The sequence below is a fragment of the Stegodyphus dumicola genome, chromosome 3, assembly GCF_044657685.1.
Source record: "Stegodyphus dumicola isolate Sdum_Otavi_A_Nest chromosome 3, ASM4465768v1".
In the NCBI taxonomy this organism is placed as follows: Eukaryota; Metazoa; Arthropoda; class Arachnida; order Araneae; family Eresidae; genus Stegodyphus; species Stegodyphus dumicola.
The window spans coordinates 237,738,697-237,760,415 of record NC_140770.1 but is presented as its reverse complement, the minus strand read 5'-3'; the positions used below and the strand labels follow the sequence as shown (position 1 = coordinate 237,760,415).

General features: G+C 31.2%; 1 protein-coding gene across 1 annotated transcript in view; it reads left to right on the top strand.

Moving 5' to 3' along the window:
* The window catches only part of Sirt7 (sirtuin 7), a 75,593-nt gene extending 57,435 nt beyond the window's left edge, over positions 1-18,158 (top strand). The window contains exon 9 of the mRNA XM_035377270.2: positions 14,970-18,158. Coding sequence (XP_035233161.1) covers positions 14,970-15,438 — 469 coding nt within the window. The 3' untranslated portion in view covers positions 15,439-18,158. The remainder of the gene's footprint in view (positions 1-14,969) is intronic.
* Positions 18,159-21,719: the final 3,561 nt, after the last annotated feature.

Genomic DNA, 21,719 nt, shown 5'->3' with positions numbered 1-21,719 from the left:
CGTTGTAGTAAAGTGCTAACACTGCAAACCAAGAGCATCAGTTGAAATCTCAATCCGTCTGCTCTTTTTTCATTAATATTATTAAAAGAATACTTCTTCAAAAAAATATTTTTAAAGAACTATTCATGTTATTAAAAGAAAAGTTCTTGAAGAGCACTTCTGCCCTTTGTTAAAATTTATATGGATATTTTTTGTGCAGATAATATTGAGGCTTTCTATAATTTGTTCAAAAAAAAGCTTCATGATTTTCATGATAACTATATAGTGGGGAAAAAATGGAGGTCCATTTAATGTTCTGACTGGGGTTTGGTGGAAGTTTTTATAAATAATAATGAACTATGCTTTTCCATTGAAATTTTAGGAAAACCTGTTCTGGAAAAAAAAATTGTGATAGGACAATAAAAGTGTCTGGTGTGAAATCATTTTGTATATTTTTATATCATTTTATCAATTATAATAAAACAATTATAATTAAAATTAATAATGTAGTAAATAAAACATACATTCTTTTATTTGTTTGTGCAGCATCTTTTATTACATTACTTTTTAAAAGAATTTTTCATAGTAAGCTTTCTTAAAATACAGAATAAAAAAGTTAAAAGAATTAAGTAGTGCAAACAAAAGTAACACTGCCAGATGGGATTTTAACTAAAGTATCTGAAGTTCTAAAACTTCACTATGAGCTGTCAACGAACTCATGCAGGTAAAAAAATTAAATAACGTTTATGAAGAACTCTAGCCTCACTTTCTGTTGGTGTGACTGATATATTTCAGCCAGTAAATAGAGCAAAGTAGTATCTAAAATTCTTTACTACAATACATACTAAACAGCTAGTTCACTTTAAAAAAAATGAGGCATTATAAATGTTAAAAATATCAGGATCTTTATCATAAAACATTTTAATTCTTTGTTAAGTATTCAGCCTAAATGATGAGAAGCAAGTTATCAAACATGATGGACTGATAATTATGACTCTCTTTCCCAAGTATATTTTATTTACAGGTGTAGCTTAAATAATGCATGAGAAATCTGAAATATACATATTGCCATTGCCAGTAATTTTCTTGATTGAATTTGAGAGGTATGTATTGGTGTTTTAGTTGCACATTGGGTTTTGAGTGCTCTATCACATTCAGATTTGGGGCAAAATTGGTAAGTGTATGGTATGTGTTTTTTTATTGCTAATAGTTTTTACAGGAAGGTTTTGAACTTGATTCTTCTGTGTTATGGGCTGCAAAATTTCACTTAGGAATCGTTAGAGAAAACAGTTATAAAAAATGCAAATCTGGAGCTCTAACAGCAGAGTTAATAATGATATTAATCACTTTGACTGATCTAAGCATTGAAAAAAAATGTAGGTTCAGGTAGGCAATAAATGATCAGAAATGTTTGAAGATAAAGTTATGCATTTACTGGACACAAAATGATGATATGATTCTTATGTGCAAAAAACAGGGTAAGTTGCCAAATATATAGCAGCACTCTTGTTAAATCAAATAAGAAGCTAATATTGTCTGTCATGAAAAGATAACTCGTCCTAACAATGTATTACTTGGTGTGTGATGATCCCAGCCTCTTATTTTAGGTTAATCAGAATTAAAGGCACATAGCATATAACAATAGCATTTAGATTTACTCATTTGCAGCCTTGGATGCTGCATTTCTCCTTGCAATGCAAACAAGTGAGGTCAAGTCTGTATGAATCTTGTGATTTGACCTTGCCTTGTTTACATCAGTGTGGCTCACCATATTCTTGTAATATTTACCTGCCCTTCTAGCAAAAGAAATCTGTTAAAATGAGATCTGTGGTTTGATAACTGCAAATAGTACTATCAAGATGAGAAGAACTGAATTCTGCTATGTACGGTATAAAGTCTGAGATCTGGAATTGCAGTACTTGATGTTGAAATGTCCAGATTTTAGATCATCAATTTTAATCTAGTAAGATGACATGTAGACACGGCAACACTGGACCTCATTTGTTATTTAGAATAAACAGAAAAATGCTATCCCCCACAACCATTCAAGGGCCAATAATGTGATCCTAGTCAGTATCAGCATAACATCAATCAATGTGTTATCATGACCATGACGACACTGCCTAGCCAGCTGGTGCTTGAAAGTGACATGGAAAGCTCTTAGCTGGGAGAAAAATCTCATTGACTATATTCCTGCTTTTTGTTTAATAGTATTTTCTCCATTCCTAGACTTTGTAAGGGAAGTGTGGAATTTGTGTGTATTATTTTATATTTTTGATCCAGACATCTGGATTTTAATTATAATGGAGAAATTTCCAATACTGTATCTTCATATTCAAGATCTATTATGCAACATAAATAATCTAGCAATAATTGGTAAATGTGGTGATAAAATGAGGGAAGTATGAGACTTGGAACTCATACCCATAAAGAATTTAGGAGTTTTAAATGCAAGGCAGGCCTGCTAATACAGTGTGCAACTGGTTTCATTTACATAGAGATGTGTGTGTTTCAATGTTTGATCACCATCCTTCAGGTATGTGATGTAGAAGAACATGCAAAGATCAATGAAGCATTGCTTTATAATAGAAGGCCAGTCGGGGACGGCTGCATCTAGACAATACACTAGCAGAGCAATTATCATCCTCTTTCTCAGATGCAGAGGATATATAAAACTTTGAAAACACAGGTCACATTGAGGACACTTGGGTTTTCATTCTGTTATGATGTTATATTGTCATTGGTAATGATGCTGTAGAGACCAACATGTATATTCCCACTAGACAGTAATTCATCAAATGAATTTTTATTGATCCTGAAAGTGGTGCCAACACTCGTATGATAGAATGTTTATGGAGATGTCTTAAACAAAAAATTGTTAGGAATCAACAGGAACAACGTTTATGATGCTGGCCTGCCACACTGCTGAATTGTGGTGGCGATCTGTCAATATTCAGGTCAAATTTCTGGTCAAACTGTGAGACGTCAGTGTTTGTATGAATAAAAAGTAGTGATGGCTATCAGTGTGTTTTTATATCTGAGGAACACGATTGACTATTGATAAATGTGAAATAGCACTGCTTCAATTAACATATACTTGCTTTTTTTTAATTTACACTGTATTTGTTTAAAGTACAATGCCTACCATTGAGGGATATGATAGGTTCCCTTGAGAACATCATCATTCATCTTGTAATGTTGATGTGCATTTATCTGATAATGTGGTAATACAGTGTGTCATCCATCATCAGTAAATCTTTATGTTGTCACTCTGCAAACCATAAGCCTATTTACCCTTCGAATTTATTCAGAAAACTGGCAGACGTAAAAAATGTTTATTGCCACTTGCAACATTTCAAATTTAATAAATAAACTCGGTGATTTAAAAGAAATTTTTTGCCACTACTCGAATTAAAATATTGTTATCATCCATGCAGCAGTGTTTTTTGTCATTCAACAAAGCAAAAGACGTTTAATTTTTCTTTGAAATTTTTTGTTATTAATTAACAAGCTAAACAATTTAAAAACAGTAAATGCAAATTCATTTCATTTATTGTTAAATACTAACTGGATCCATACCTGTTGTTCTTTCATTCTCACTATCAGTAAGTCAACATCACTATTGTTGCATTCCCCGTATTACTCTATACTTCATCTATGGCAATATGCTACAGTATAATGCAGTAGATAGTGTGTCATTGGTATAGGACAGTGGTCTTCAAACTGTGTTCCACAAGTCAAAATTAAAATTCAAAAAGAAAACTTTAAAGTATTCATACTAGTTGGAAAAGTTTTATTAAATAAAAATATAAAAATACATTTATCTGTAGATTAGTTTTAAAACTTAACGTGTAGTCATAATATGTCAAACAGAATAATGTGCTATGCTAAACTAAAGAGTTTTCTAATTGAAAAGAATTGTTAAGGACAGTTTAAAAAATTTTTACCACAGAGCACCTTTTGCAATTGAAGAAGACAGAAGATTTAAGAGAATATTTCCCAAAAAGTATGGCTGGATAATTTTTTTTTCAATTAGTCATTTGGAACAATGTATTTAAGTGAAAAATCTTTCTCAATATATGAGGCAATAAAACCAGAATATAGAAACAAATTAAATGCAGAATATGAAATGTGACTGCAGATAACATCATTAGAGTTAGACTTCGACAGGCTGTGTTAAAAAAAAATGCAAGCACACCCCTGCTACAAAATGTGATGTAAGCATAGGTGACACCTGGAGCACAAATTAATGCTATTAATGAGCAAATTACTTTAATTTTATGCACAATTTTTTACTAAAAAGTACAGTACTTTTCTTTGATTATCTTTACATAAAGTAAAGACAACATACTGATCTGCTTTAAATATTACTTTAAGGTATTTTTTTCTCAGGTTAAGATGAGGGTTCCCTGGGGAAAAAAAAAAAAAAAAAGTATAATTCTAAGTGTTCTTTCTATAAGTTGACAAAGTTTGAAGACCACTGGACATTGCAAGAATGGGGAAGTGCAGGAGGGGGGAGAGTGAGTGAGGAAGAAAAGGTGGTAGTGGGATGTGCTAAAGGAGGAGCCGATAAATGCTTGCTAGCTTGGAATAAAGATGTGGTGGTGCACAATTGGAAAGGGCAGTCAGAAATGCCAGTATGCTCTGTCACTTTCTGTGTTTAGGTAGTGGCTTTTAAATTGAGAGTGCACCTTAAATGAAATGCTTGCCACCAGAACAAAAAATGGATACTTGAGCTAGTAATTTAATGCAATAATCTGGTAATGTATATTATTAAATAATGAAGAATATGTAAGCATGTATGTTAGTAAGTTTCTCACATTGTGGAGAAACTGCGACATGCCAAAAAGCCAGTAAATTTTGTACACGTGCAGTCCTCCACCCAAATATGTATACACTCCAAAGCCTGAAATTGAATTTCTTTTTGTATTTATTTCATATTTTATGCAAATTTAATTAACTTTTGATTAAAAATTAAGCAGTTTAAAAGCTTTGTGTTGCCACTCAGCATACCTAAGATATGTTTCAAATTTAATCAGAAAACTCGGTGACATTGTGGAGAAATAGCAATAGCATAACGGTAGCAGCAATAGCCACTAATCAATCTCCTTACTAAATATGTGTACCTCGAAGCCCGAATTTTGAATTTGTTTTTTTATTTATTTATATTTTTTACAGTTATAAGGAACTTTTGATTAAAAACTCAGTCGTGTAAAAGTTTTGTGTTGCCATTCGACAAAGCTTTACTTAGTTATGTTTCAAACTGAATAAAAAAGCTGGATCTGTGATATTAACTATAATCATTAAAATCTTTATATATGTTTTTCTTTTTTATAATAACTACTTTAAGTAGCTGGCTAAGTAAGCAGCAAATGTTCTAAAAATAAGTATAATCCCTTTGTATTTATGTACTGCTGCTTTTTATGTCATTTAATAGTACTGTTATCAGGTTTCATTTGTTTTGATCATGGTTCATAGGCAATAGGTCACCTGTTGCGAGAATACCCTTTTCATTCTAAGTGTTTCATACCCCTTTCGTATAGATTTTCACGGATCTAAATATATTTTATATCCTTCATATGAACAGTTAGATACATGAAGCAGAAAGTATTTGTTAGTGTTTTGTTAGATAATCAATATCCATTTCTAAAGAAGAAATGGTTAGCACTTTTTTATCACGGTTTAGCCCATTTGAATGAAATCTTTTATGCATGATTTGAAACACAGGAGACTTAGAAAGATCTAACTGTTAACTATACTGTGAAATGGACTTCTCAGTACTACAAACAGTTTAAATTAGCAAGTGTTTATTGTCTATTTGCATCTTGTGTATATTATATAATTACATGTACACTGCTAAAAAAAAAAAAAAAAGGGACAGTTTTATATCTCCTGTTCTACTGGGCTGATTGACAAAATTCAAATTGTGTTTGTTCTTCATGTCTCAAAAACGTGACTTAGTATATATATTAGATTTATATATAGCACTATTCTAACATAGGTATTTTGACACAAAATCGGACTTTTTCTGAAATAACATACCAATTTTTTTACATATTTCGATTCTACGACTCAAATTATGCCAGACTGCCAAGTTTTGTAAAAATCGTACGAGTAGCTTTTCAAAAATTAGCTCTCAAAATTTTAGCTCCTCAATGTTAATTGAATTTGGCATATATTTATTAATATCTCTTTTTTTATTAAACATTTTTTATTTTTCCTTTCACATTTCGAAATTTAGGTTCATTTCAAAACAAATTCACTCATTTTTTGTGTTTTATTTTTAAAATTTCTATTTTTAAATATTTTTTATAAATTTTTCGGAAAAAATTTTGAATTATAACCTATAAAATTTTTACCATTGTCTTAAAGTAGGTGTAGTTCTAAGCATACCTGCAAAAAATTAGAGTTTTTTATTCAAAATTTTCTAAGATATACACGAATTTACATATTTTCGCGTTTTGAAATTTGGCATCTTTTCTTTGAGCGATAACAACGCTAAATGTGGTTTATGGATTTTTTTACAGTGAATTGCCACAGCTATTTTTATCCTTAAATTTCAAATAAATTTTTAAAAAGGATTAATTATATGAATTTTTTCCCTCAATGATGTGTAATAAATATTTATTAATACTATATGAAAAGCTATTTTTTTTAAATTACAGATGATATTATTCAAATTTTTAACTTTTTTTTTAAATTTCTTTCTTTCTTTTTTTTAAATGTTTGTAAGAGTAAATTTTTACCTTCGTGTAATCGTCTACTACTTTGCTTTAACTTCATTTAAATTGAATTGCCTAAAACTGAGAAAGTTCGTATTTTCACAATGTTTTTAAGCATACAGGACGTTGACAGTTTGGGTTATGTCCCAGCTTTAAATATATATATATATATATATAAATTTTTACATTAATCCTTTTAGAAAGAATGTTTTAAATAGTAATTTTGTCTTTTGTTGTAGATTATATAAAAAATGTTCTTTAATATAGAAATTATTATGGCTTAAAAGCTCTAAATAATATGATTGATTGTTTGCACCCGATATAAAAATCGTGCCACTCCGTGGTAGAGGATAAGCGCTGCTGGAGTGGTTTATTTCTTTCTCATTTAACAAAAATCTTTTGATTGAAATAATTATCCTTTGGACTTTGCTTTAAACTTGCATTTGATGCAACTGATATTTAAAAAAAAAAAAAATTGATAGGAATACAAAATTTATAGAAGTCTAACAATTTAAAAATTTTAATTTTCTTGTGTCAGCACTGAAAACAAATGTAGATGTAATGAAGGAAATTGGGGGGGAACAAAAATTTAAAGGGGAATCTACTTCAAGGAAGTTGGGTGTTCAAAGAGAAAATACTTGGACATGCATACCAGCAAATAGCAGCAATTGAGTCAGTACTGACAGAAAAGCAAACACCATATCATTGCAGATTAAACTGAAGAGCGACTGGTTTGAGACTATACGGTTGTATAAATTTAAATTACATCATAGAACATCGTATTGTATCATAAACGGAACATCCCATGATTTCTCAGTCGAATTATTTGAAGATTCAGGAATTTATCCACTGATGTTGTAAAGTATTATAACGTCACTGGATAATTCCCCCACCCGTCTTCTTAGCTTGCATTCATGGTGTAGTGGTCTGCATGCTCAGTGCGTATTCGAGAGGTCCATGATTCAATTCCCAAAAAGGACATTGCTTATTTTTCATTTCCTCTACTTCCCAAAAAAATACCTAATGTCTCTACAGTGGCGCCTGAACTAAAAGGTGGTGAATGATAATTCTTCACCACCAGGATTTGGCGACTGGGTCCCTTAATTCCCAATCGCACTTTAAGGGGGGTATATAAGGTATTTCTCCCACCTTCTTAGTGTGCCTTTGTGGTGTAATGGTCTGCACATTCGCCGCGTATTCGAGAGGTGTGTAGTTCGATTCCCGGCGAGGGCATTGCAAATTTTTCAAGTCTCCTGCTTCTAAAAATCCTAATGTCTCTAAAACGTATCATCTGAAGAAGTTTTCCCTCTTGATGAAACTAGTCTTTCCTTTCATCTCATGCCTTCAAAATGCTTAGCCACTAAAAACTGATAAAGGCTTTGACCAAATACTGATGAAATGGATTGAATTGGATTATTAAATTACGGCAAAGCAGGGCTATTTGCCTAAAAGGAAGGATGCCTCTCTTGAAGAACTGTCTAAGGGAAACCAGCTGATATACACGTTACAATGAGAAAAACCACGAAAACGCCCATGCAGCCAGCCCGTTCGCCGGGATTCGAACACCGGAGCGAACTACCAGTGTTCAGCAACTTTCCTGCTCGGGCATTTCTGGGCCTTTATGAAATGGAAGGCGATAACTTTATTTAAAATGAATGTCAGAAATACGAAGATGTTAAAAAATTAACCGAACAATTAAGTTAATTGTTTAACATCTTCGGAACTTAAACAATTAAAATGAAATTCGAAGAAGAAAAAAATACTTAAAATCTGTATTTTTACATGTTGCTTTGGTCTCTACAGTCAAAAGTCTTTAATACGGACTCGTCGGGATTTCGGCGATTCCGGATTATAGATCATCAGTTTAAATCTGGTAAGATGGCATACAGAAATTATAAAATTAAAAATATGAAACCGTAATTTATGAAATAAAGAGCAATTATGATCTAAAGGGTATCAAAATTTACAAAAAAAAATCATATTTATTTGTTTACTTTATTAAACACTTCTTTCAATGTGTGCATGCGTAAAGCATACATTATGCATAGTTGAAATTAGAAAATTGCAACCAGAAAACTATTTGATATGTATTGGTGATATTTATAATGACGAGGAATTTGATTTAAATCATATCAAAGACGGAGTACATCGAGATGAAATACTAAATTCAGTAAGGAATTATAAGCCGAATAAAATAAAAACATCTGCCCTGAAGATAAGGATAGTGCTGACAGATCAACTTCCAGTTTATTGTGCGCTGCGGTCTCCCCCCGCAGAACAGCGTGAAATTGATAAACAGATTTCGGAAAGCTTAGAGAAACAAAGGATATGCCTTTATCCATTTTTTGCAGCAATTCCACTTTTTGTTTGATGGACATCGAAACATACTTTTGCTGATCCTTTGGCAGCTTCAGAATCAGAAATTCTTTTTGACATAATCGAAAGTTCAAGCTTACTTTTATAAAATTGCTCTAACAGTCTGCAAAAAATAAATAATAATAAGCTGGATCCAATTAGAAGATTAAGGAACAACGCAATCTGCAACATTAACTGAAATAGATAATTAGATAATTTTATATTAGCTTATACCATCCATTATACATTAAACACGCATGCGTAAACGCATATGCGCACGCGATGCGTTTATGCATGCACAGAAAGTTTGTAGGTTTGAGGTCCGGATTATGGAGATTTCTGACTGTATATTTAGAAAAATTTTGTGCTTGTTATTTAAAACAAAATACAAAAAGTTTGAATCTTGTGTAACAAAAATTGACCAAGATATTTGGTATTACGTTCAGGAATTGTATTCATAGGTGGCCATACACAGATTGCAAAAGTTTGCATTTGGATGTAACTAAAAATAAAATTGTGTAGAAAAAGATTTCTGACGTTAAGAGATTATGTCATAAACATTTCTGATCAGTGCAATTGTTTTCAAAATGAAGAACTTATTCACAGAATATATAGAATAACACAGAATAATAAAATGGAGATCTTATAGAATTCATGTTCTAGAAAACAGTGCAGGCAAATAATATTAAGAGTTGGCACATATCCAACTCTTAATATTATTTGCATTAATTAAAAATAAAGAGTATTTGTATTTTAATTAATTTTTTATAATTACTAGTTTATGATTCTAAAATTTAAAAAAAAAAAAAAAAAAAAAACCCTTCATCAGAATATTAATAATGGCATTTTTAGACTTTCTAAATTATAAATTACTTGTGTGAAAATTCTTTTGGCATACCAGTTGCAACAAAATTATAAATTAAAGATGCTAGTAAATCACAAAAGAGTATAATTGAATGGCATTTAAAAAGAAGAAAAGTTATTTCTTAACCAACATCTCAGTACAAATTCGAAATAATGTTAGATATTACAAATTTTGAAATTAAATGTTTTGGTCAATTTCTGTTTTATGGGAATAAAACCTTTATATTTCATTTTTTATACCAAGTGCAAATTTTTCATAAATATAAATTTAGGAACCAAAGGAACATGTTAAAGGTTAAATTTTGTAATTTTTACAAGTTGATTTCTCCAAATTTAAAACTGACAAAATGTTAATTTAAAACATTTTTGTGATTTGAAGTATATGTCTACAGCAACAGTTAAAAAAAAAAAATTTCGAGTAAGGACATTTGTGGATACAGTGTACTTTTAATTCCACTTTAAGTAAAAGTCACATCTGTATTTTTCTTAATTGAATCATATTGCTTTATTTATTTTTATTACAGAACATGATTTCTTTACTATGCTATTTTATTTTTTTACTTCACAATTTAACTATCCTGAATTGAAATATTAAGTTTTTATTATGAAATTTGTAATCGTTTTTAATTGTGCATTTGTGATAAAAATGCAGTTGCATTTAAAAATTGAATGTTTTTGAATTTGAAAAATTTTTTTAAGAAAATGAAATATTATATATAGTGTTTTAATAAAAGTTTCCCGCCACTGCAAGCCCACCAGCGGCCGAGCGGTAACGTCGCTGAACACTGGTAGTTCGGTCCGAGGTTCGAATCCTGTAAACGGGCTGGCTGCATGGGTGTTTTCGTGGTTTCTCCCATGTGTAATGTGTATACGAGCCAGTTTCCCTTAAAAAGTCCTCCACGAAGGCATCGCTCCCTTAAGGCAGATAGCCCTCGAGTGCTTTGCCGTAATCTAATAAACCAACCAACCAACCCGCCACTGCGAATATCATTTGTGTAAGCAGTTCACGTTGCCGTGCTTAATTATGTTTTGTTAAACATAAAGAAAGAGACTTGCTTTAGAACACTGTATTGTGAAATTTGTAAAAAAAATATTGTTATCATTAAGTACAAGGTGTCTGAAATAGAACTATTATGCTACCAGATTAGAACCAACATTCACTTCCAGTTCTGGTGCAAGAAGTCAACTGCAGAATCATGTGTACAGCTTTAGATACTAATGTTTTATCATATGACACTGCGAAGGATTAGTACCAAAAGTTCACAAACAAGGACTATGACATTCAACAAGCAGAACGCTCTGGCCGGCCTACTGATATTGTTGATGCCCATCTGTGAGAACTTGTGGAAGATAATCAGTATGCGTTGGGTTGGGTTATTCAATTATGGCAAAGCACATGAGGGCTATCTGCCTAAAGGGAGGGATGCCTTCGTGGAGGACTTTCTAAGGGAAACTGGCTCGTATACACTTTAAACATGGGGAAAACTATGAAAACGCCCATGCAGCCAGCACGTTCGCGGGATTCGAACCTCGGACCCAAACTACCAGTGTTCAGTGTCTTTACCGCTCGGCTGCTGGTGGGCCCAATAATCAGTATGCAACCACTTAATAGTGTGCTAAGGAGTTAGACATCAGTGCCATGTCCATTAGTTGCAAGATCAATTGCTGGGTGCCGCATGAGCTAACTCAAGCAGATAAATACAAATGTGTTAAGGCCCATCCACACGAGTACGCTCGAAACATAGCTGACGAACGCGCTTTTACGTTACCAGCATAAAAGCGTCCAGACGAGTACGCTCGCAAAGAGTGTGTTTAACCAATAGAATTATTTTGCGCTCAAATCACGTGACGCTGTAATATAGCGTCAACAGAGCTGTATCTTATTACTTCGCTGTGCTTCTGTATGTTTGCGGCAAGTTGTCTGAATCAGATGATTTTTTTTATAGCTGAAACTTTACTATTAAGTGCAATTATTAGGAAGAGGCAAAACTGCAAAAAATGGCAAGAATGGGTCCGAAAGATTTATTTAGAGCGACCTGTTAAAAGAGTTTTTTTTTTTTTTTTTTACTGCCTCGTTTGCGAAATGAATATCCGGAATTATTAAAATCCTACTATTAGCTCACATTCTCCCTATATCTTGTTCAAATTTTCAGTACATAAAATGCTTTTTATTCATCCACTCAAGTTCAAATACAATTTTTTAAACTTGTAGTGAAAGACACTTGATGTTAATACAGCTTTTTCACAGATTAAAATTTTTAATTTTAAAAAATTCTGTTTGTATATTTATTTATTTATTTATTTGTATTTTTTTAATTTTTCTTTGTAAACCTAAGTAGGAATTAATTTTTTTTTTTTTTTTTTAATTACTTCAGGATGAGTATCGACCAGTTTGACAGACTTGCAGATTCTATATTGTATGAAAATTAGGATTTATAAAATTGATTTGGAATACAGTATATAAAGAGAATTAAATTACTTAATTCTCTTTATATACACCATCCACCATATAATAAAACCAACTTCATATTTTTTTTACTCCCCCTCCCTTGATCTTTTGTTTTTCTTTTTATTCATTTTTGAATTTAGAATGAGGTTCAAACTTTGGACAGTTTATGAGAAATTATGTGCATGATAAAATATGCAATAAAGTAAAAATAAAGAGAGAATTTATAGATGATATATGATAAAGAGATGCAGATATATTATTACATAAGGATTTCTATTTGCAATGCACATTTTTAAACTAAATTAAAAACAATAATAATAATAATAATGAATAAAATAAGAAATGAAAACAACAACAATCGGTAAAATAAGAATATAATGATTTGTGATTAAATATAAGAAACACGTTTCAAAATGAGAAAAGCTGACTGAATTACATACTGTCTACGGGTGAGGTTCGAACTCGCCACCTTTCCATTTGCAAAGCAGCGCGCTGACCACTCAGCTATCTGTGATAGGAGTGTTTGTGAAAAATAATGTAACAAGTAGAAGTCGCTGCAAAGGTAATTTTATTAAACTTCAATAAATGATTGCTGTATGACACAAGTTGTAACTTTCCTCCAAAATTTCGTAATTTTATTTTATTGAATACTCTTTCACAGTCAACTGCTTTATTTTAGAAGTTGTTATATTATAAGTTAGTTTTTGGCATATTTAATATTGGGATATTTATAGAGGTTTTTATTACACATGATGTAGCCAATATTTATAATAATTAAGGAGAATTTTGTAAGGCAGAAATTTTGATTTCGTAGAAACTGTAATTTATTTAGGTTCCTATTACTTACGGTGTTATAAATAGGTGAAGCATATGGATATGCTGGTCGGATCATTGCTTTATAAATATACAGTTTTCCCCTTTAATAAGAATTTTAAATTTATACCAATATATACGGTTTGAGAAATCCGAAGATGGCGTGAACAATGCTGATAATTTTATTGCTGTATACAGTTATGATATTTCTAAGCAAAAACTCATCTCTGTGTGGTTCTGACCTTATATTGAAACGGGTAAGCAAGAAGGTTTTCTGATTATGACACGTGATAAGAACTCGGTCGGCCATTGGCTATACACGCGTCGTGGGCGGAAAAACTGAACGGGTGCGTACTGAGTTTTACGTCTTCTGCATCGTGCGAATTTACGCCGCCGTCAAAAAACTTGCATCAACTACGTCGCGAGCGGCCTCGTTTGGACGGGCCTTTAGGGCCTGCACTTATTTGCTCGAATATCAATGTAAGGAAATATACTGGACTGGATCGTCACTTGCCATGAAGGTAAAGTGGATTTACTTCAACAACACAGAAAAAAAAGGATGTTGGTCTGCATCCCGCGAGCCCGTCACAAAGCATAATTTGACTAACAAAACGATCATGCTTTGTATCAGGAGGGATTGCTGTGATATTATCCACAAAGACTATCTGGAAAAAAGTACAACCCTCTACAGTAAGGTGTACAGTGAGATGCTAGTTCTTGTTGATGCTGCTATCAAGGGAGAATGTTGAACTGAGTTCCATCAACATCATGCAAGACCACATGTGTCTGCATTCACCATCTAGACTCTGTATAGACTCAAATGGGATCTTTTGCCACACGCAACATGTAGGCCCGACATTGCTCCTTCATACTTCTACCTTTTTTCACACCTGCAGCTACATCTTGCTGGTGTTATCTTCCATTCTGCACAGGACATCCAAAATGAGGTTGATCTGTTTTTGGACTATCTGCCACCAAGTTTCTGGGCAGAAGGCTTTGAAAAACTACCAAAACATTGGTGGAAAATCATAGATTTAGGTTGTGATTATTACCCACACTAAAGGCACTGCTTTCATAGCAAAAAACGTTCATTACAACCAGATATTTATTATAGACAAGTCTGATTTCATGGACAGTGAAATGACGTGAACATACAAAATGAGCATGCTCATTCAGGAAACAACATGTGATTTGTGTTCATAAATGTAAAATGAAATAAGCAATATTTTGAAAAGGAGGGCAAAAGTATGCTTGAAATAAGTCAAAAGGACTTTTTCATAAATGATTCATCTAAAGAGTTGCATAATAGCTTTAAATTATGTTAACTGTAAATGAATTAATTTCAACCATTTTGAACATTTTACAGATTGTTAGCTTCACACGAAAAGTAACTAAATTTATGAAAAGTTAAATTTCCTACTAAATAGAAGGGTGTAAATGAAATATGCTGTCCAAATGCTTGTATTTCACTGTGTATTTGATTAGTTCGTTTATATTTGTATGATTATATGATGTAACTCATCCATGCAAATCATAATAATTTTTCAAGTGACATCTACTCATCAGTATTGTGAAGTTATGAAAATTTAATATACGTGCACTAAAATTCATTACTTATAAAAACAATTAATAATATTTCTATTTTTAAAACTATGTAAAAGTTAAAAGCATTATTCTATCAAAATTAATTTTGTACTAGTTTCAAGCAAATTTAAGTAATTCTTATTTTTTTGTAGTATTTTAAAATGGAAATGTTATTGTGTACTGAACACTCTATTTATTTCCAGGGAAAGTGACCCAATTTTTAATCTGGCTTCACCATTAACAAGTCGTGAAACTTCAACCACCACAAGACTTCATTTAACAAAAAGTTCTAATGGTTTGGTGAATCATTATGATGCTTTGGATAAAAAAATAAGCCATGATATACCAGAATCTCAAGTTAAAATTGAAACTATTGCAGAACAATCAAAAAAAGATGTTAAATCAGACACTGAGGTTAGGAACTCAGAAATGCATATGGACACTAATGAAGTGAATGCATTTTTACCTCATATAAAATTATTAGACATTACATCAGCTAGCTCACTACTGAAATTAAATGCTGAAAGAATTGACTCCAGGACATATTTCATAAAAAGTGAGAATAGAAAAGACTTACAGGGTAATACAACAACCTTCTCTGGCTGGTATGGGAAAGGTTGCGCTAAATGGAAAAAATATAGGAGAAAGACTAACACACCATATAAAGTTTGAAGGTAGAAAAATGAAGGATGAATATATTTTATATAGGAATGTAGAATTTGTTGATTAAGTAACCAACTTGCAGTTCTTGGTTCGGGTGTGTCAATTTACTACAATGTTTTTTACAGAAAAGCGCAATTAAGTAATAGCTGAATTACAAACGTGTTTATTAAATGTGGCAAGGTTTTGAGCTTTATCATAACAATGAAAGTTTTTTTCAAAGTGTAAAATTTAGATTATAATGCAAAATAAATGTATTCTTTATAATAATCTTTTATTTGTTGAAAATCGTCTGCATTTATCCACATTGTAAAATTTTTATCTCCTGATATATAAAGCTATGCAATTTTAAAATATTTATTCCCTGTTCTGCTCCAGTCTGTGATGTTAAGCATTTGTTTTTACTCTGTAAATTTATGTATTTTTCAAACATAATTTGCATAATTTGAGTGTGAAATTATGTGTTTATCATTAATTAATGTATTGTACATAAAAATTTGGTAAAGAATGGTGTAATTAAGCCTCCAAATTAATTCATTTGCACTATGTTTCATCACAATTCTCTTACGTTAATAAGAAATTTGTTTTGCATTTTTTGTTAGTTTTTATATTTTTTATCGATTGTTAAAGTTTGTAAAAACTCAGCATGCTGATTTATATTTATTTTTTTATTAAATCACTTTAGATTGATTCCTTAATTAAAATTATAAATTCTTTATATATATATACACAGTAATACCTGGGTGCACATTATTAATCCATTCCAGATCCTTAGTCATATACCAAACTAACTGTCCCAGTAATAAAGAGAAAATAATTCATCTGTTCTTCCTATAAAAAAATCCTACTGTCATTGTTATAGCACTGTTTAATACTAAAATACAAATGTTGTATATTGTGTGGTCAGACTTTTCCAAGGCATGGTCTACTTCTAATTTTATCAAAGTATTTCAGTCCATCAGACATTAATTCAAACTTAATAGTAAATACAGAATAACCTGTGCAACTGAAATAGAAAAAATACAAGTACTTTCTGTTTTTAAAGGTGTCCACTAAGGAAACCATGCCCAAAACGTTAGAGTAGAAATATGTAATAGTAATAATAGTAGCCACATGTAATAATTACAAAGAAGCATTTGTTATCAAAAATTCAAAATACATTTAAACGTTTTTGAAATTTTTCAAAATAAGTGAATCATATTCATTCGAAGTTTAATTATTGTTATAAGTTCTAGTTAGTAAAAGACTTAATCTGCATACTATCTACTAATCTTGAATATCCTGGTACATAATTACTAATTGCTAATCTTGCATGAGATTTTGAATGGTTGTGTGTGAGCCGGAAATAATATTTTGACATTATTATTTCAGTATCAAAAATGCATAGCCACATAGGTAGGGAGAGCCAAAAAAAAAAGTTAAATAAAATGCAAGCTTTTCTAAATTATACAGTAGATTCCAAAGGTAATTTTTAGGCTTTGGAGTGTGTGCTTTTTAAATTATATCATTCTGAAGGAGAAAAACCTAATTTTCCTGAAGAAATAAGCAATATATTATTTATAATTTTAGTTGTTATTTTTTCCACATCAACATTGCCACACAAAAGTATCAGTTGGTTTTAATCAAGTAAATATATCTTAAATCCGAAGTGAAGAATCCTAATTTCATCATAATATTTATCTTCAGGCAAACAGTAAAAGCCACTGAACACTGGTAGTTTGGTTTGGGGTTGGAGTCCTGGTTGGCTACATGGTCATTTTTGTGGTTATTCCTGTGTATAACATGGATACAAGCCAGTTTCTCTTCAAAAATCCTCTATTAAGCACCCTTCTCTTTCTGAGTAGTGCCTAACGGTGAATCCCGTAAAAAATTGGGGTGGGGGTATTTCTTTTTTACTTCCCTGTACGAAGTATAGTAATCGCGAAAAGTTTCAGGCAGCATATTTCAATGAAAATATCCATTTTGACTGCTATCAAATGCAATTTAATGATGTTTTTGCATGACATCTGTACATAAGGACAAAATAAAAGACTTTTCCTACCAAAAAATTATAAAACTGCTTTAAAATGAATTCTGAAGATAATTTTTCGTGGTGTCTGTACGTACGTATCTCGCATAACTAAAAAACGAGTAGCATCAGAACGTTGAAATTTTGTATATAGGACTGCTATAACATGTAGATGTGCACCTCATATTTTGGTTGCAATTGGCCGCACCAAATATATATGAATATATGTATATATATCCACTCTGTTACCCGGCTCAGTGATCTCAGTTTCTTTATTCTTATATGTTTGTAAATTGTGCATTTTTTGATTTAAAAATAAGTGAATTATGTTGTTCATATCTTCCAGTTAAGGTTTTTATGCCTTTAAGAAATCTGCAAGCAATATTTGTAGAATTATCAACAATTTTAAAGCCGTTTAAGTGCGGTTAAGCCTAATGTTTAAATAACATGGCGGACATGTTTGTTTACATTTGGAACAGCAGAATAGTAGATTTGTTGCCAATCTAGAGAGACTAAGCTTCGCAACAACAAAGATAACGTCATCATTTATTATCGCGAATTAAATCATGTTTAATCCTTTCTGGAATTTTTTCGAGGCAATAAGTGTTTAAGATTTACTTCATAATTTTTAATATAGATATTTTGAATGTTTGTGTATTTTTGCCTTGTCAAGAAGTGAGAACTGAATTAATTGAATAAGAAATGCTGAATCATCTGTGAAAAACTGTTTCTTTTTGTTTTGTTTGCTTAATTTCTTTTATAAATGGTTCTAGATTTATTATAGTATTTGAATAGAACATGTAACGATTAGATAATTCTTCAAATGATATAAATTTTGTGCATTCTGGGTTATAAAATGAAATGATAAGCTAGCATTGGCATTAGATGCACTTCAACTTTTTATCTAATTTCTACACAGTGACGATAGCCAAGTGATATTACACTCCGCTCCTGTTTTTACATGGTCGCGATTTCGAGCCTGATTCGTACTCTTTCATTAAAATAGTTATTCAGGACTTGTATATATTTTTTCCTTCATCGTTAGTATTTACCCAAACATTTTTAAGTATTATTTTATTTTTACGATGATTTCTGCATTTTTACTACATTTATTGCATTTCTATTTTATCATGATTCTGTACTTTGATTAGTGTATAGTGATCACGTGATACTTCCTAGGACTTACTCTCCAGTACATTTATGCCATATAAACATTATGCCTCATCTAACTACTGCTAAAAATTAATCAAGAAATGCCTAAAAAACTTTACAGTGACAAAGTTAAGCAGAAAAACCCACAGGAAAATTTAGTAGAAATCATTAACATTTTCAAAGATCAGAAAACCCTTTATCTCATGAAATCAATAACCACAATAGCTCAGAGAATTAAATCAGCTAAATCAAATATGCAGAAACTTTGTCTAGCTTTTCAAGGCATCGAGATTATTTTGAGCTTTGCCAATCAAAATTAATTCGCAACCTCTCTCAAGACGAGCATAGCCGAGCGGCAGAAATCCTGAAGCTACAGATCCTCAAATTGTAGGTTCGGGCCTCATCCCCGCTCACACTCCATTTTTGTTAACAAAAAATGGCTCTTCTTTTCTACTATAATTTTCACCAAAAGATGGTGCCGCACTTACTTCTCTTCTAGACACTCTGCACTAGGTGCAAAAAGTATGTTCCATCTTCCTGGATTCAACTCATCATTAAAGATAACTTATTTATAATATATTGTTAAAGGTCGCACTAGGCCGATTGCCTCTTAATTGCATTACGACATAGACATAACTACTGCTAAAACTCAAGAAAACTGTTTTTTTCATCTAAGAAATTACTTATCACACGTACTGCTATCTTCACTGAAGTTTTTCGGAAAATTTAATTTTCAGAGTATTGTACGAACTAATGGAGGAATCCTATCCCCTAGGTGATAGAGATTTATGGAAGTAAATGCCGACAGTTGAAATCTTCTTACAGATGTATATAGATATATATATATAGTTATAATATGAACAAAATATAATGCTGTTAAGTGAACCTAGCGCCAGACATTCGCTATAGTAAGCAGATATAGTGAATTTTAAAGAGTGCATTTATTCTATTGTGGTTTATGTGCTATCGACGAAGTAGATTTAATTCAGTCCAATAAGTTTAAATGAAATGCAAGAAAAAATGTGTATAATTTAATATTCTGTACAATGAAGTCGTGGTGTACACATAAGTTTTTTTTTTTTTTTTTTTTTTAATGTACCATCCCTCTTTAAACAATTTGTTAGAAATATTTTTGAAACAGTCCATTCTTCATCAGCTGGAAAGATAGTAGCCATGATTTGTTTTAGAAAGTATCCAATCCAATCAATTCAACTATTGTTTGATTTTTTTCCTTGCAGATGCAAACTGAATTTGGCAAGATAGTTTATTATGTAAGCAACAAAAGCTAAATCCATCAACCAAATGTCATGTACATATTCAATGTATATTTAATCTTTTGATTCTAAATCTTTTACTTCTTGTAGTAGGCTCTTGAATCTTAGTAAACATATACCTCAACATAACCAACGAACATCTGTATAATATAATAATTCTCCGTACTATTTTCAGATTTGTTTTCTTCTAGTTGAGTATGAAATATTCGCTAGAGATATCTTCCTCATATTGACTTCACAGTTTTTATGCAGATTCCTATCATATGGCACGGTCCTACTAGTGAAAATATGAGAAATCATTATGTCTGATACCAATAGCCAAAAATCCATTGACAAGGATTTTCATTGATATTTTATAAACTGGAACTTTTTCCTCATCTGTATCTTTTTTAAAGCAAAGTATCACTTTGTGTTTTCTTCTTTAATATTGCTAATAATTCTTTCACACTGATATCTCTAAAATGAATTTACAAAAATATGCGTCTTTACAAAATCTTTTGAAAATTCAGAGCTATAGACTGGGTTGTAGACATTAGGCATTTTTTGGAACAGGGTTTGTACACATTTCTGCACACAGAAATTAAGTACTTTTAAGGACCTTTGAGCAAATGAGAACTGAATAAATGCAATTAAAAATTCTATGCCTGAATTTTACTTTTGTAATACCATCTTAAAAATAAAATAGATCCCTAAGTAATATGCATTATTACTAAACATGAATTAATTAACATAATTATTAATAAGCTTGAGAATAAAATAAACTTTATGCAATTTATCAAGTAGCATTGAATATTTTACACTTATAATAGTTGGACATACTTGAAAGAAGATTAGTGAAATTTACATTTTAGTAATAGTTAGCTTTATATTAATTTTTTTATGTCTCATACTTGGTCAGTCTAAAGCTTTAGTAAATAGCAGGTAGATTTTATGTCAAACGGTATAGGTTAAAATGAGAAGTACGATCATAATCAGCATGATTCATAACAAAAAGACTGTCACCGTTGCTGCTTGTCTAAAGAGAGACCTGCTGATTAAAACAAACCTGATGTAGAAAAGGCCTGATGTAGGCATGGTTGGCAAGTGTTGAAAGTTACTCAGGATCTGTTTAATGCAGTTAGTGTCATAGCTTTGCGCAGAGTTCTAGGGGTTGTAACCCAGTTAATATACTTTAAAGTTCCAATAAGAAATTAAAGCACTAGAGGTGATAAGTTGTTTTGTATCATTTTAAATCTCACTAGATGCAGTTAGAAGTTTTACATTTTTGTGTTTTATCTTGTGACTATTAAGGAAAGGCAATAACTCATGACTGTGACTATTAAGGAAAGGAGATAATTTTTAAGGGTAAGCAGTTAGCTATAAATAATTAAATTAGGTAACCTTAGACACTATGGATTTACGTGGCCACTATTAAATTTTATTTTTTAACAATATTTGTTAAAAAGCTCTATTAAAATCAAAATCTAATAAAATTTCACAGTTTAAAATACATGTAATTTATGACATTTGATTCTTAAACGCTATTAGGACAATTACACATTAAAAGATACATGTTTTGTAACAAAAACACTCAACAAAATATTTATCTGTGATTTTAATTTAAAGCCTTCCCAAACATTTTGGCTAGTTTATATCAATTTCCTTCTCTTTAAGCATCTTTTTTAAAATTAGACACTTGTCTCAATATGTAAACCAATGCTTTTGCTAGTTCCTGCATGCTTTATCTCCTAACTTGTCAAACTTTCCACAATGCACCTATGAGGATTTACTTGATCTGGTAAATTTTAAATACCATATTTGACGGCATATAAGATGCACCCTTATTTAGAAGGCCACACACAATGAAAAAAGTTTCAATA